Here is a 15,429-nt window from a genome sequence, read left to right on the forward strand (position 1 = left end):
GCTACAAGGAAGTGCGATACCTCGGCTACGTAGTAGGCGATGGGTGCATACGTACAGATGCCAATAAGGTTGCAGCTGTGAGGGACTTCCCTGAACCAAAAACCCCCAAGCAGCTACGACGGTTTCTGGGTATGTCGGGCTGGTACCGACGTTTCATACAGGACTATGCGACCATTGCAGCGCCCCTGCACGACTGTCTCTCAAAAGAAAGAATTAAAAGATTTCACATGACGGACGAAGCCAAGAAGTCGTTCGACCGACTGAAACAGTGTTTAATTTCAGCACCAGTGCTAGTACACCCAGACTTTAACAGACATTTTTACATACAGTGCGACGCCTCGACCGGCGGAGTTGGAGGAGTACTCTTCCAACTGGACGACGACAGCAACGAAAGACCCATTGCATACATATCGGCGAAATTGAACAAAGCTCAACGAAACTACAGCATCACGGAGCTTGAATGCTATGCGGCCGTGATAAGCGTGAAAAGATTCAGGCCGTATGTCGAAGGATTACCATTTACTATCATCACGGACCACGCAAGCCTGAAGTGGCTAATGAATCAGAGAGACTTATCCGGTAGACTCGCTAGGTGGAGTCTAAAGCTGCAAGGGTTCAACTTCGACATACAACACAGGAAGGACACACAAAACGTTGTCCCCGATACGCTTTCACGGGCCAATATGGAAGAATTAAAACTGAGCGAAAGAGTGATGGACATCAACTTAGATTCGCCATGCTTTGGGTCAGACGAATACCAAGAACTGGTAAGAACGGTGACTGCGAACAAAGACAAACTACCTGACCTTTGTGTATCAGACGGATATGTATATAAACGAACGCAATTTGACCGGGGGGAGGGACTTCAGCAGGACCAAGCCTGGAAACTCTGGGTGCCGTCGGAGCAGCGCAAGGGTTTGGTGCAGTGCTCTCACAGCTCGCCCTCGGCTGTTCATGGTGGCATACACAAGACCCTTTCTCGTATTCGCCAAAAATACTACTGGCCAGGCATGGTAACAGATGTACAGGCACACGTAAAAGACTGCGAAGTTTGCAAAAGTAATAAAGTCCAAAATTCTTTCCAAAAGCTGTCATGGGAAAGCAGCACGTAACTGAGCGACCTTTTCAACGGTTTTGATTTCATGGATCCGTATCCGCGTACGTCTGAAGGTAATGTTTATGTGTTTGTGTGTCTTGACTATTTCACAAAATTTGTGTTTTTAAAGCCAATGAGGAAAGCGACATCAGCAGCTGTAATTAAAGTTTTAGAAAGGGAAGTTTATCACATTTTTGGAGTACCTGAGTACATCCATTCGGATAATGGAAGGCAGTTCGTGTCAGAGCTATTTTCTAGTTTCCTAGAAAAATATGGTACGAGGCACGTGAAGACTGCTTTCTATTCACCCCAGTGCAACGCAGCGGAGCGAGTTAACCGTTCAGTCTTACAGATTGTTAGGTCACACATTAGCAATAACCAGAAAAACTGGGACAAACATATCAGTGCCGCAGCCTTCGCACTCCGCAGTGTCGTCCACACATCGATCAATTGTTCTCCGTACTATGCAACTTTCGGTATGCCTATGGTGCAACATGGTGGATCGTATGAGCTATACCGAAAGCTTGCCGCATTGAAGGACATCGACTGTGAAATAAACGGTGGGGCGGACCGAATGCAAATATTGAGAGACAAGATAATGAAAGAATTGAAATTAGCTCATGAAAGAAGTGCGAAGGTCTATAATACCAGCGGTAGGGACATTAAGTTTAATATCGGACAAGTGGTATATCGCCGAAATTTCAGACAAAGCTCTCAGGTGGACAACTATAATGCGAAGCTGGCTCCAAAACGAGTCAAATGTATCGTCCTTAAAGTCATCGGGAATTCGATGTACGAATTAGGAGATGTCAGTGGGAAGAAAATCGGCATATACCATGCTAAAAACATTTTTGCAGGATAAAAGAGTCAAGACACCTATTTGTTTGTGTTTCGTGAACTGTCTCGTACCAATGTATGTTTGTGCCTAACAGAAATGGGTGACTTGTGATTGCAGTATGTATGTATATTTTTGTTGTTTGTATCATACACGGGCTATTAAATGTTATGGACTTGACGTGCAAAGCGAATTTGTGAACGGTTTTTCATGCTGACTAGATGTTATCACCAGTAGTTCTAATTATTTATTATTCAATTATACAATCATTCACTTGACTATCTTTTGATTTGACTAATATTGCATGTGTTTATTAATGTTATGTTATATTTTTTTCTTTATTTTTTTTAATTTTTATTTTTTTTTTATACCTATTTTTGTTATTTTTTTATCTGTGATACTAGTAGTAAGAATGTGTATCTGTGATATAGGTGTAAGTTCGCATGTAGTGGTAGAGACCCAGAGACGTTGCAAGTAGATTCAAGCAGAAGATGTTGTGCACTTGTGTGATTGTCGGACGTGTGTAAATACGATTAAAGAATGTACACGAAAAAAACTGGTCACAGTTAAAACGTTCTAAAACATAAATATATTAATGGAATTCAACGATATTTACATATATTTACATCTAAACTTAGTTTTATTGAAATTCGTTAAAAAAGAGTTAATTCTCCTTGTAATAAGCAAACGATCGCAATTTTGACTTTATGTCCTTCATTAGCCCTTGCACAGAAGTTTCAGTGATTTCCTTGGAAACCAGCTGCCATTTATTTTTGAATTGTTGTGCGTTTTTTACAGCTTTGTGGGTCTTAAGAAGTTTGGATTTCATAACGGCCCAGTAGGTTTCGATCGGCCGATGCTCTGGACAATTAGGTGGATTCACCTCTTTTGCTACAAAATACACTTTGTTTCTATGTTACCATCCTAAAGCCATTTTTCCGTAATGACATATCGCGAGATCAGGCCAAAAAAGCACTGGATCTTTATGAAGCCGTATAAGAGGTAAAAGTCGCTTTTGCAGACACTCCTTAACATAAATTTCTTGGTTAATTGTACCAGTGCTTACAAAAGGATCACTTTTGAAGCCGCATTGGCAAATTGCCTGCCAAATGAGAAACTTTTTGGGAAATTTGTCAAACTTTTTGTTTTTATATTTATCTGCAACATTGCCTCTTTTATTTGCAGTGTGAAATTCGCGGCCCCGGATTTGTTTAAAATCGGCTTTTACGTACGATTCGTCATCCATAACAATACAGCCAAATTTTTGTATGAGACTGTCGTACAATTTCCGAGCACGTTGTTTCGCCAACAAATTTTGCTTACCGTTGCGATTAGGTGCTGCATTCACTTTGTAAGAACGTAGTCCTGCTGTTTTGCATACTTTTTGTATATACGAAGACGACATGTTTAATTTTTTGCCGACATCTCTTACCGAAAGTCCAGGATTTTTCTTAAAAGCAGATAACACTTCCTTTGCCTTAATTTCGCAAGCAAATCCTTTTTTTCTGCCACTACCAGGGTTCCTTTTTAAAGATAAACATTCATTGTATTTTTTAAGCACATAAGTAACGGTAGACTTTGGAAATTTTAGCTTTTTTGCGATGTCGTTATGGAACATGCTGGGATTTTCCAGCTTTTTGCGCAATATTAACTCGCGATCGATTTCTTTCTTGGTCCTCGTTTCTACACTGATTTTTGTTACTAAAAAGAAATGATGCAGTAAGGTGGAAAATGCTTCCAGCTTTTTAAGTGTCTACCGATTTTTATTTTAATGTTATGATTAACCGAGCTATGCTTGGTTATGGGCGTTGGGCGTTGGGTCGTAGATCGAAGCCACACGTTAAGCCCAGTAACTTGGAACGCACGGAAGATAGAGGGGAATCACGAGCCAGGCCGCGTTTATATTCCTTTTACGCAATCGCTCCATGTTGCATCCAACATCGGCGGGTGCGAGCCTGTTGCACGGGCCTGTTAAGTTAACAGCCATATCAAACCACGTTAAACCACAGCAAACAGCATCGAACCCAATCAAACCCTGTCTAATTTCTGTTGTGTCCCTATGTTACAGGAAACTTGTTTGATAGGATGTAGTCATGTATGATTGTGAGCGTATGTGTGTGTGCAGTTGAAATTTGAGTGAAAGTTCTTCGTGAAGGAATTTTGTGTAGCCTACTAGTGCATCGGGGGCAAGATCGCCAAGGGAATTAAAGTCTCAAATCAGATTAGAAAGTGAAGTGGAGCTCTAAAGAAGTGCGTTTCTGGTGATACGGAACTTTGCCAAAAGTAGACAACTAAAAAAAAAAAAGCATTACGGCTTCCTAGAAAGAAAAGGCGCGAAATCCTGCCGTGAAGAGGTCCTCATCAGACGAGGAGCGGTACCAGAGCCTCAAAAGAGGCGGTTCTGGATTTAGGTCCTTTTAGTTGGAGACCGGACAGCTATGTATTGCTCGATGCAAAAAGCCGAGGTACATATGTAATAGAGAGGTTAACGACCGGCGTACATTATGCCCATTTGACACATATATGCAAGTGCAGTGAAAAATACGTGAAGGAACGGAGACACAATTTTACATAGAGCCTATGAGAAAGACTGGAAAGCTGAAAAGGGGAAACGGGGAACATATGTATGTATATTCATAACGACCCACAACCAGAGCGCCGGACACCACGCTGGAAGTGGATAAGGACTTCCAAAACGTCCCTACCGAAAATCTCACCACGCTCTCGCGGATGATCGCCTGCTTTTCTTTAGTTTTTCTTTGCACTCAGTTTTTTTGATTTTATTTTATTTGGTTTGAATTAACTTTGTTTTGACTTTTCGAGCTTCACCTTTACTTAAATTTAGAAAAATTCATCATTTGGCGCGGATGATTTTCATGAATTTTTTTTGCCTTCCGTACATATTCATACATAGAAATACATATATGCATATAAACACATAAATTTAAGCCGCATGAATTACTTAGCACCACGGGGAAATTTGTACATATGCTAGCTAGCTGAGTTTTCACGTTTTTGTTTTTTTTTTGTTGTTTTTTTCTACTTCCTTAGGTTTAAGCAATAGTTTGAGGTTAGTTTCTTTAAGTTTTTCATTTCTTTGCTCACCATACGATTTTATCATTTATTGAATTAATTATTTTGATAATTTTCCGCGGCAGTCCCGCAGATTCGATCTTAGTTTTTGTGGAGTAAGTCGATAATTTTAAGTTTTTGTTTTTCATTTTTTTTTGTTAAAAATAGTGTAGCCGCGGCGTGTGGTAGTCCATGCTGGATAGTAGGTAATCTAGTAATGAGGATTTACTTTAAATTGTTCATGCCAGCAACTGGAAAGGTTATACCTATGTATGCATGTAGTTGTTGAGTTTTTTTTTGACGTTTACGTTCCAGCCACCCTTTCCCATGGATGCGGGCGCCTTCGTCGAGGGAGAGTTCGGTGAGTAACAACACAACGCTTTTTTTCATTCATTTAAGGTTATGCATATGCACATATTTAAATAACCTACGTATATATACATACATACATATTAGTAACCTTATGAGCTTTATTGGAGGGGAACCACGACAGTGGTGGCGATAAAGTTAGGAACTACTGAGGGATTTTATAAGCATAATTATCCTGTTTTTTTTTAGTTGTTTACAATTTTTATTTTTATTTTTATTTTTTTGGAGCGTTAAGAGAAATCTTACTAGCTATTCCTTCTAGAGTATTAAGAGAATTTGAATTATGTAGATTATTTTTTTTTTATGATTTCCTGAATTAAATGAAATGTACGTATAATAAAAATTAAGTATATGTATGTATGTAAATGACAGCTGTAATTTGAATTTGGCTAAAGAAAAAAAAAACAAATACATTAATTATGAGTTGAAGGTCTGATCGTTTCTCTAGGTCAACATGAGGGACTAGTGCTTTTCGTAGATTGGTGTGGGTGTTGCACCAGGGCAGCAGGGGGAAGGCGGATGCAGGGCGACACAATGACACACTAACTTGTACAGGGCGGGACAGTAGACTAGACGTACTTAAGTCGGGATCAGGGAGCGTTGTAAGGTAAGAGGGGTCAACACAACGTCCATGGCTTCGCGTTACACACAAGCAGAAGAGGGTGTGTAGAATCCACCCGGCAGAACGGTTCTTCTGCTATTCTTTCAAACTGTCTTTCCTTTTCTTCTCGATTTCTACATCCAAACCTATCCTACTTATATCCCGAACACAGGCATGAGTAAATTTGCTTATGTGTGCTGTAGGTAAGGGCTGTGGAGATAACCGCCCCCCCCCACCGACGAGCTTGGCCTGGGCTTGCGAGCATGCCTGTTGGCCACAACACCTTACCCCAACAACCAGCAGACATAACATGCTGCACCCTCTGCTCTACCTTTTTCAGCTTGTTGTATACCGCTGTGAGAGTAATAACTGTGCCCTCATCTACCTTAACTGCCTTTGCGGAAGGGGAGCCCTTGCTCAGCCGGCGTTTTAGTGCGGGGGGAGCAGTGACCGACATAACAAACATGCGGAAAATTAATTATTTGGTTTCTTTCTTTTATTTTAAGCACCAAAATGCAATTTTTGATGCTCGGCGCACTTAATATTATGAGAAGAATTTCAGGATATTCACACACAATTTAATAGTTAATATGTGTTTATTGCTTACAAAAATTTTGATCTTCACGACTTTGCCGAAAACACGAAAAGTAGACGGAGCGAAACAAAAACACGTCTGGTTATGTTGGCGGTTAATTTGTTGCATATTTAAAATTCCCGGATGATCTCGCCCACTTTCTCAGAGTACTAGGATGACAATTCAAATTTAATCTGCTAACAACTTTTGATGAGGATGCTCCGGGAGTTGACATTTCTCTCAGAGCTGCTCGTTTTTGAGTCTGAGAGAATTTTTTCGGTTGTTGTTGTTGTTGTTGTGTAGCGGCTACAACAACCCCGCCCAGATAGGCTAATATCTCAGTCGTTGTCGTCAAGTTCCACTAACGTCAGCCCCAAGAAGAGTGCAGCCTCTATGGGGTCGGTCCATAGGGACGACGCTGTTAGGGTTGTGGGGTTTTCCGGGCATGCGAAGAGATGTTTCGTGAGGGGTCTCTCCTCATGCCGGACATTCGTTCGGCACATCCGCATTTAACCTACTCAGGTAGGANTCAGCCCCAAGAAGAGTGCAGCCTCTATGGGGTCGGTCCATAGGGACGACGCTGTTAGGGTTGTGGGGTTTTCCGGGCATGCGAAGAGATGTTTCGAGTCGTGAGGGGTCTCTCCTCATGCCGGACATTCGTTCGGCACATCCGCATTTAACCTACTCAGGTAGGAATTTAGACTGCTGCAGTAGCCAGAGTGAAGTTGGGCTATTGTTGTCCTGGTCTCCCGAGGCAGATGGAGCTACGTCGCGTCAACGTCCGGTGTTTGTGTGCCTAGAACGGCATTCACGGTCTTGAGTCTACATAACTCGAGACTGCGTCCCTGTGAATGCCGTTCAGGGCCTGTCTGTGAGCTGACGGGTCCAGAGGTTGCTTAATGAACCTCTGGACTACGTCCGTCAGTTCATATAGATGCCTCCTGAGGTGCCTCGGCGAGGGGTCCTCTGCAAGCAGCTGTCTATTTGGGTGGCCACATCTGTTTGCAGAGCATCGTGTTGTGCTTCCTAATAGGGAGCATTTTCGCCTCGTCGTGGACGTGGTGCACTGGTGACACCAGGAGGCATCCAGTCGCTGTCCTAAGTGCTGTATTTTGTACCGTCTGTAGCTTCGTCCACTGCGTCCTACTAGTCCCCGGCGACCTCACTGGTGCTGCGTAGTTTAAAACCGGCCGGCCTATTGCCTTGTATGTTACCAGCAACGTTTCTTTGTCTTTGCCCCAAGTACTGCGGGCTAGCGACTTGAGGACTTTGTTGCGGCTCTGTACTTTATTGACAATAGCGGTTGCGTGCGCAGAGAAGGAGAGCAGGCTGTCGAACGTTACTCCGAGAATTTTAGGATTATTCACCGTCGGAATTGGTGTGTCATCGACGTGAATTCCTAGCGGTAGCCTGACCTCCTTCGTCCAGGTTGTGAAAAGGGTCGCAGAGGATTTCGTAGGGGAGAGGGCTAGACACTTTGCAGTGAAGAAGCGAGAAAGATCGGAGAGATACCCGTTTACTTTCGAACACAGTTCATCAATTCCATTCCCAGTCGCCATGATCGAGCAATCGTCGGCGTAGGAGACAATCGAGACTCCCTCTGGTGGTTGAGGGAGCTTTGAAATGTAAAAGTTAAACAGTAGCGGGGAAAGGACACCACCCTGAGGAACCCCCTGTTTTATTTTTCGCTGCTTACTCGTTTTGTCTCTAAACATTACCGACGAATGTCGACCACTCAGATAATTTGCCGACCACCGTTTGAGCCTCTGTGGGAGAGAGGAGGCCTCTATATCTTCTAGTAGCGTGGAATGGCAGACGGTGTCAAACGCCTTTGACAAGTCCAACGCTACTAGAATCGTTCTCTCACAGGGACGGTTACGGTTAAGGCCACGAGTTATCTGAGTGTTTATGGCGTTAAGTGCTGTTGTTGTACTGTGCACTTTACGGAAACCATGCTGATGCTTCGCTGGGGTCAGGTGATTTGTGAAGTACGGGAGTAGCAAGGCCTCGAGTGTCTTCGCTACCGGGGAAAGGAGTGTAATCGGACGATACGAATCTCCTTTGTTGGCAGGTTTCCCCGGTTTGAGCAGTGGGACCACTCTCCCCACCTTCCAGATGTCTGGGATGATGAGAGTGGCCATAGACAAATTGAGGACCTCCGTTAGGTACGCTACCCCCGCAGGACCCAAATTTTTCAGCATCAGCATGCATATTCCGTCGGGACCCATGGCTTTGGAGGCTTTCGCCTTCCCGATGGCCACCTGAACTTCACCGCAAGTGAAAGCAAGGGGGGCACAGGTTGTTGGCAGTTTGTGCAGCCTTCTGGTCACTCGACGCTTGGCTTTGTCCACCGGAGGATGCAGTATGAACTGCCGGCTAAAATAGCTCGCGCATCGCTCCGGGTCCGACGAAGCATGGTCGCCGAAGGAAATTTCGACTCTGTCGTCGTGCTTCGTCGGATTAGACAATGACCTCACGGTTGACCAAAGCTTGCTCACACCAGAGGTGAAGTTGCAAGTCTTCAGATGCTCCTCCCACTTCTTCCGCTTATGTACGTTTACTAGTTGCCGAATCTCCGCGTTGAGATCCCTGATACGGGGATCTCCGGGATCGGCCTGACGAAGGCTATCACGCTCATCGGCTAGAACAGCCGCTTCGGCAGGGAAGTTTGGACGTGGGTCCGATATACATCCTGCCGGTATGAAGCGAGCTGCAGCAGCAGTGATAGCCCTGCGGAACTTACGTTCACCGAGATGGACGTCGGTTGGTGTGGGGAGCGCTGCGAAGGTGTTTTCGGTAAACTCCGCGTAACCTTTCCAATCAGCTTTAGAAAAGTTGATATAGGTCCGGTGTTTGGCGGAGGCAAAGTCGGTTGGTTTATCAATCGAGATGACTATGGGTAGATGGTCTGATGCTAGAGTCAGCATAGGTCGCCACGTTATGCTGTTTATCAGACCAGCGCTGACTATTGTGATGTCTGGCGAGCTACTGCAGTTACCCATAATCCTGGTGGGTGCGTCGTCGTTCATTGTGCAGAATGTCGAATCGTCTATCTGCTCAGCCAAGTCTGTTCCCCTACGATCGTTTGACAGGCTTGAGTGCCAAAGATCGTGGTGCGCATTAAAGTCACCTACTACCATACGGTTTTCACCTCTGAGGAGCGCACCTATATCAGGGTGATATCCTGCCGGGCAGCAGGTGACAGGGGGTATGTATATGTTAAATATTTCGAGCTCGACATCGCCTGACCGGATAGCGATGCCCTGACATTCTAGGGTGGTATCCCTGCGGTCGATGTCTGCTTCGATAAGACGATACTGCACGGTGTGGTGCGTGATGAACGCTAAGCCACCACCATTATCTCGCTCGCGATCTCGACGGTGCACGTTGTACCCGGCGCAATTCAACAAAGTTGAATTGCTGTGCAACTTCGTCTCTTGGACCGCAGCTATTAATATACCATGCCGACACATGAAGACGGTTATCTCCTCAATCTTGCTCTGTAGCCCGTTACAGTTGAATTGAAGGAGCTTCATGTGGTTCGGGAGACGTGTCGTGATGTGGGGTGTGAGTGAGGTGTATGTTCTTGCCGCCGTTGGCTGTGTGTGCTGCTGAGGTGATTGCCTCCCTGTGGTGGTAGTGGGGGGCGTCGCAATTGAAGTCAGCGACCGAGCAGCGCAACACGGGCCCTCGAAGTTCCCCGTCCAATCTCGCGTGGTACGCAGACCTGAGCATGCCCTAAAGTGGCACCAGCCAAGGCAGGTGTTGCACTTGACTGATGTCACATTACGGAATATCCTGGTCTGACATACCGTGCAGATTGTAGGAGGAAACAGGAGTTGTTGGCGGCGGCGTGTGGGTGGTGGTGTGGTTGTGTGTGTTCTGTGGTCTGTAGCCGTTGTGGCGTGGTCTATTGTGTTATGTTGTTATGCTGTGGTGTTTGTGTGGGACTGCTCAGGTGGACTGGGGTTAGCTGTGGAGGCTGCTCTGTTAGAGCAACAGGGGGCCACAAAAGACGTGGTCCACTGCCGATGTGTCCGTAGTCCTGAGAAGACTCTGAGGTGACTCCACCCCTCGCAAGCATTGCACTTGACAGAGGTGGAGTTGTGGTGTAGTCGTCTCTGGCATACACAGCAGGTGTAGGTTTCTGGCCCTGGGTTTGACTCGATGGCAGCCCTGAGTAGGAGAAAACGTAGCGAATGTAGCCCTATGGACGAACAACTTCTGAGATACTTTGCCGACCTAAACGGGGTTAGATCGCCGAAACAACAGCCCTTGGTCGGGTAAAACCCGAGTCATTCCGGTACGTAGAACCGTTCGGTCGTCCTGTCCGCTTAACCTTCCCATAATATTCACGACCTAACCTCAAAAAGTTTTTCACAACACATTGCGATCTGTTTATTTCACTAGCGATCTCTCTCTGTGTTTTCCCACAATTTCTTAAGTCAATTATTCTTTGTTTTTTAATTTCATTTAATTATTTCCACGTGGCATATTGAGGTTCTTCTTGTGACGTGCAATACTGCGATGCTTTTAAAACGAACTAACGCGTCTGCTTTCTAACTGTCGTGACTAAAATGCTCAAATGGATAAACGGCCAAACAACTCGAAAAAGTAAACTTGGAACAGTTATCTGAGCAAAATTTATTTGACGAGTTTATAATTATTCTCATAAATAAAGCTCAAATTTGCCGTTTTTGGTTTAAAGTAACAGTAAATTCTAATTTGAAGTGAATTACTTGTGAGTGTAAAAGTTATCTTGATATAACTTACTAGCCTTTCAGTGATTTTTAAAAAAGTTTGGTTATGCATAAAAACATCAATAAAAATGTTATGAGTTTATATTCGCAGCACTGTATTATAGAATAAGGATTGATATTCAATGTAAACGGTTAAAAAATCTGATCGAGAAGTAATAAATATTTCCATTTGTTTATGCAAAATATTTATAAAAATTTAAAATTTTGTACAAAATAATGATTATTTGAAAAATTGAAACAATCAGGCTAAAGCGTGTCTATTAACTTTCATGAAAAAAATCAGCAAGATACATGCTATGAATCAGTGGATAATAAATAATTACTGAGCTCATCAAAAAAAGTTAATAACAGTAACTCTTGTAAAACTTAGAATTTTGCGAAATTGCTCAAATTATATTTTTTTGTGGTTGTAGGGTAACCCCGGAGTACGGATTAAAGGAAAATATGGGAGGTAGAGGGGGGCCTAATAGTTGTCTGTATAAAGTTTAAAAGGTTGGTTTTTAGATGTGGCAAACAGTACTGCTGTCTTTTGCAAATATTCTGCACGTACTCTCATAATAATTTAACAATGAGTTTTTCATAAAAAAGCTGTAATATCCTAAAAGTATTTATTTTTTTGGTCGTGAACACTCTAACTGTACATATGTTGAGTGTAAATAACGTGTAAAATTAGTGAAATAGTGCCATAAAAGTTTGTTAAATTTACAAATTTTAACAAGAAATGACTTAAAAACTGTAAGGTTCCGCGCTTTGGAACTTTACATAGAAAACTATTAGCACCCCCTCTACGCCCCCCTATTTTCCTTAATCCCGTACTCCGGGGTTACCATTTTAAAATTTTCCCTGGTTGTAAACCGAATAAAGTGATTTGTGCGAAAAAATCTTGACCGTCCAATTTTGGGTGGCTCACTTGGAAAGATTTTCACTGAAGTGTCATTTTGTTGTATGTCCTAAACTGTAAACGCCTAAAAAAATATATTATGGGGGTTCGCAAAGTACCATCCAAGTCATATTAGCATTTTCACAGTGCTAAAAAATAGTTGGTTGAGGTTTCAAGCTCTCTAAACATTTTTTAAGCTTTTAAAGTTTACGACATAAACCAACATGACACTTACGACACCGTTGTGAATCCCTCAAATGTTTTTTGTTTATAACTTTTAATTGGTTAAGATTAACCTTCCGGATTCATGATACAGAGACCAAAACGCGTCGATTGGTACCCTTTCCGATATTTTTGGTCTTTTTTTTGCAGTTGCCGCCTAAACTAGACAATTACCAAATTTCAATTTGAAAAATTCGTGACACCAGTTTTAAGAGTAATTAATGCACGCTTAATACTGATATTTACAAAAAAAAATGCATTATTCACACTGAATTTATTAAAAAATTCGTGCACAGAAATTATAAAATTTTATTTTAAAATAAAAATTAGACCCTTGTCTTCAAAAGGATCGGGTCATTCATTTGAACACAATGCCCCGAAATCATTGGCAAATATGTAAACGGTACCAAACCATTGCATATATTAAAAAACAGCCTGAATCCAGTTTTGACCGCCAGTGTATATGTGTATGTATGTAATGAGTTTTCTATTAATTTTCTTCATTTTACTCTTATAATAAAGATATATTATTCTATTTACCAATGACGTTTATAATACGTCCTAATGTCTCAGCGCCAACAGGGATACGGATCGGGTAGCCAGTATCTAGAACCTTTTGTCCACGTACCAAACCTTCCGTACCATCCATAGCAATAGTACGCACAGTGTTTTCGCCCAAATGCTGAGCTACTTCCAACACAAGGCGTGGAGCACGATTTTCTACCTCCAGTGCGTTTAAAATGGGTGGCAAGTCATCATCGAACTGCACGTCAACAACAGCGCCTATGACAGCAACAATCTAATGCATTACGTAACAAAAAATAATTTGTTTAAGCAAACATAAAGCCTGCGTATGAATATAATATGCACATACCTTGCCATTAGCCCCAGCAGCACCTTGGCTTGCTACATTTACAGCAGCTCCACGAGCTGAAATATCAAAAGAAAACGTACCTTTAGTAGAAGATAACTTTTAAGAAATCGCCTGGCATAAATGCAGAGCAATTCTACAACTGTCAAATTCGAAAAATTCATATGGGGATCGATAGAGATCATTGAGGTGAGCGTAGCGGTATTTTTTTTGGGGAGGGGGCGGCGGGAAACCACATCTACAACAATTGTTAAAGGTCAAAGTTCAAATTAAGCATTTTTTAAATAAATATTTCTCGAAAACCACTTCATGGATTTAGAAAATTTTAATGTCATTCGATAGAGAATTTAATTATCTTTAATTTGTTACATATTTCCCTAAAAGAATTGTGTGATGGAAACTAACACATTCTCAATTATCTTACTAACACATTTGCAAATTTTGCGTTGGTTAAAAAGAGACCATTAAATAAGGCCATAAGTTGGAGGAAGACGGATGATCACATGTTTTTCATATTGTCCTTAAAAAGTACTTGATTGAGATCACCATCACCAGGGAGTATCACATCATCAATCAAATGACTATCACTGTTATTGTAGGGTTTATACATATACATTTTATAATCCATAACTGCGGCCTACGCAGAAAGGTGTTCTCTGCAAAAGACAATTCTGCAGAAAGAGAATTCTACATTGTGAGGGTTATAATCGCTAAGTGCGGCCGAAGGCCGCCTACCCAGAAAGGTGATGTTGTTGTTGTAGCGGCTACAACAACCCCGCCCAGATCGGTTGGTATCTCAGTCATTGTCGTCGAATTCAACTAACGGCAGCCCGAAGAAGCGTGCAGCCTAAATGGGGTCGGTCCACAGGGACAGCGCCGTTAGGGTTGTGGGGTTTTCCGGGCATGCGAAGAGATGTTTCGAGTCGTGAGGGGTCTCTCCGCATGCCGGACATTCATTCGGCACATCCGCATTTAGCCTACTCAGGTAAGAGTTCAGCCTGCTGCAGTAGCCAGAGCGAAGTTGGGCTATTGTTGTTCATATCTCCCGAGGCATATGGAGCTCCGTCGCGTCAATGCCCGGTGTTTGTGTGCCTAGAACGGCATTCATAGGTCTAGAGTCTACATAACTCGAGACTGAGTCCCTGTGAATGCCGTTCAGGGCCTGTTGGTATGCTGACGGGTCCAGAAGCTGCTTAATGAATCTCTGGACTTCGTCCGTCAATTCATATAGATGCCTCCTGACGTGTCTAGGCGAGGGCTTCTCTGCAAGCAGCTGTCTGTTTGGGTGGCCGCATCTGTGGCTCCCGATCAGGAACTGCTTGCAGAGCATTATATTATGCTTCTTTACCGGGAGCATTTGCGCCTCGCCGTGCAGGTGGTGTTCAGGCGACATCAAGAGGCATCCTATCGCTGTCCTGAGTGCGGTGTTCTGTGCTGTCTGTAGCTTCATCCACTGCGTCCTACTAGTCCCCGGCGACCACACTGGTGCTGCGTAGTTTAAAACCGGCCGGCCTATTGCCTTGTATGTTGCCAGCAACGTTTCTTTGTCTTTGCCCCAGGTACTGCCGGCTAGAGACTTGAGGACTTTGTTGCGGCTCTGTACTTTATTGACAATAGCGGTTGCGTGCGCAGAGAAGGAGAGCAGGCTGTCGAATGTTACTCCGAGTATTTTGGGGTTATTCACCGTCGGAATTGGTGTGTCATCGACGTGAATTCCCAGCGGTAGCCTGACATCCTTCGTCCAGGTGGTGAACAAGGTCGCAGAGGATTTCGTAGGGGAGAGGGCTAGACACTTTGCAGTGAAGAAGTGAGAAAGATCGGAGAGATACCCGTTTACTTTCGAACACAGTTCATCAATTCCATTCCCAGTCGCCATGATCGAGCAATCGTCGGCGTAGGAGACAACCGAGACTACCTCAGGTGGTTGAGGAAGCTTTGAAATATAAAAGTTAAGCAGTACGGGGATAGGACACCACCCTGTGGAACCCCCTGTTTGATTTTCCTAAGTTTGCTGGATTTGTCTCTAAACATTACCAACGAGTGTCGACCACTCAGATAATTTGCCTACCACCGTTTGAGCCTAGCGTGGAATGGCTGACAGTGTCAAAAGCCTTTGACAGGTCCAACGCTACTAGAATCGTTCTCTCAC

At 43.4% G+C, this 15,429-nt stretch overlaps 1 protein-coding gene across 1 annotated transcript in view; it reads right to left on the bottom strand.

Moving 5' to 3' along the window:
- The window catches only part of LOC108363320 (ATP synthase subunit beta, mitochondrial-like), an 83,645-nt gene that overhangs the window by 26,926 nt on the left and 41,290 nt on the right, over positions 1 to 15,429 (bottom strand). The window contains exons 2-3 of the mRNA XM_017616661.1: positions 13,284 to 13,339; positions 12,950 to 13,208 (exon numbers count right to left, since the gene is read on the bottom strand). Coding sequence (XP_017472150.1) covers positions 12,950 to 13,208; positions 13,284 to 13,339 — 315 coding nt within the window. The remainder of the gene's footprint in view (positions 1 to 12,949; positions 13,209 to 13,283; positions 13,340 to 15,429) is intronic.

This window comes from Rhagoletis zephyria, unplaced genomic scaffold (assembly GCF_001687245.7).
Source record: "Rhagoletis zephyria isolate East Lansing unplaced genomic scaffold, Rhagoletis_zephyria_1.1 Rzeph_scaffold_01243, whole genome shotgun sequence".
Classification (NCBI taxonomy): domain Eukaryota; kingdom Metazoa; phylum Arthropoda; class Insecta; order Diptera; family Tephritidae; genus Rhagoletis; species Rhagoletis zephyria.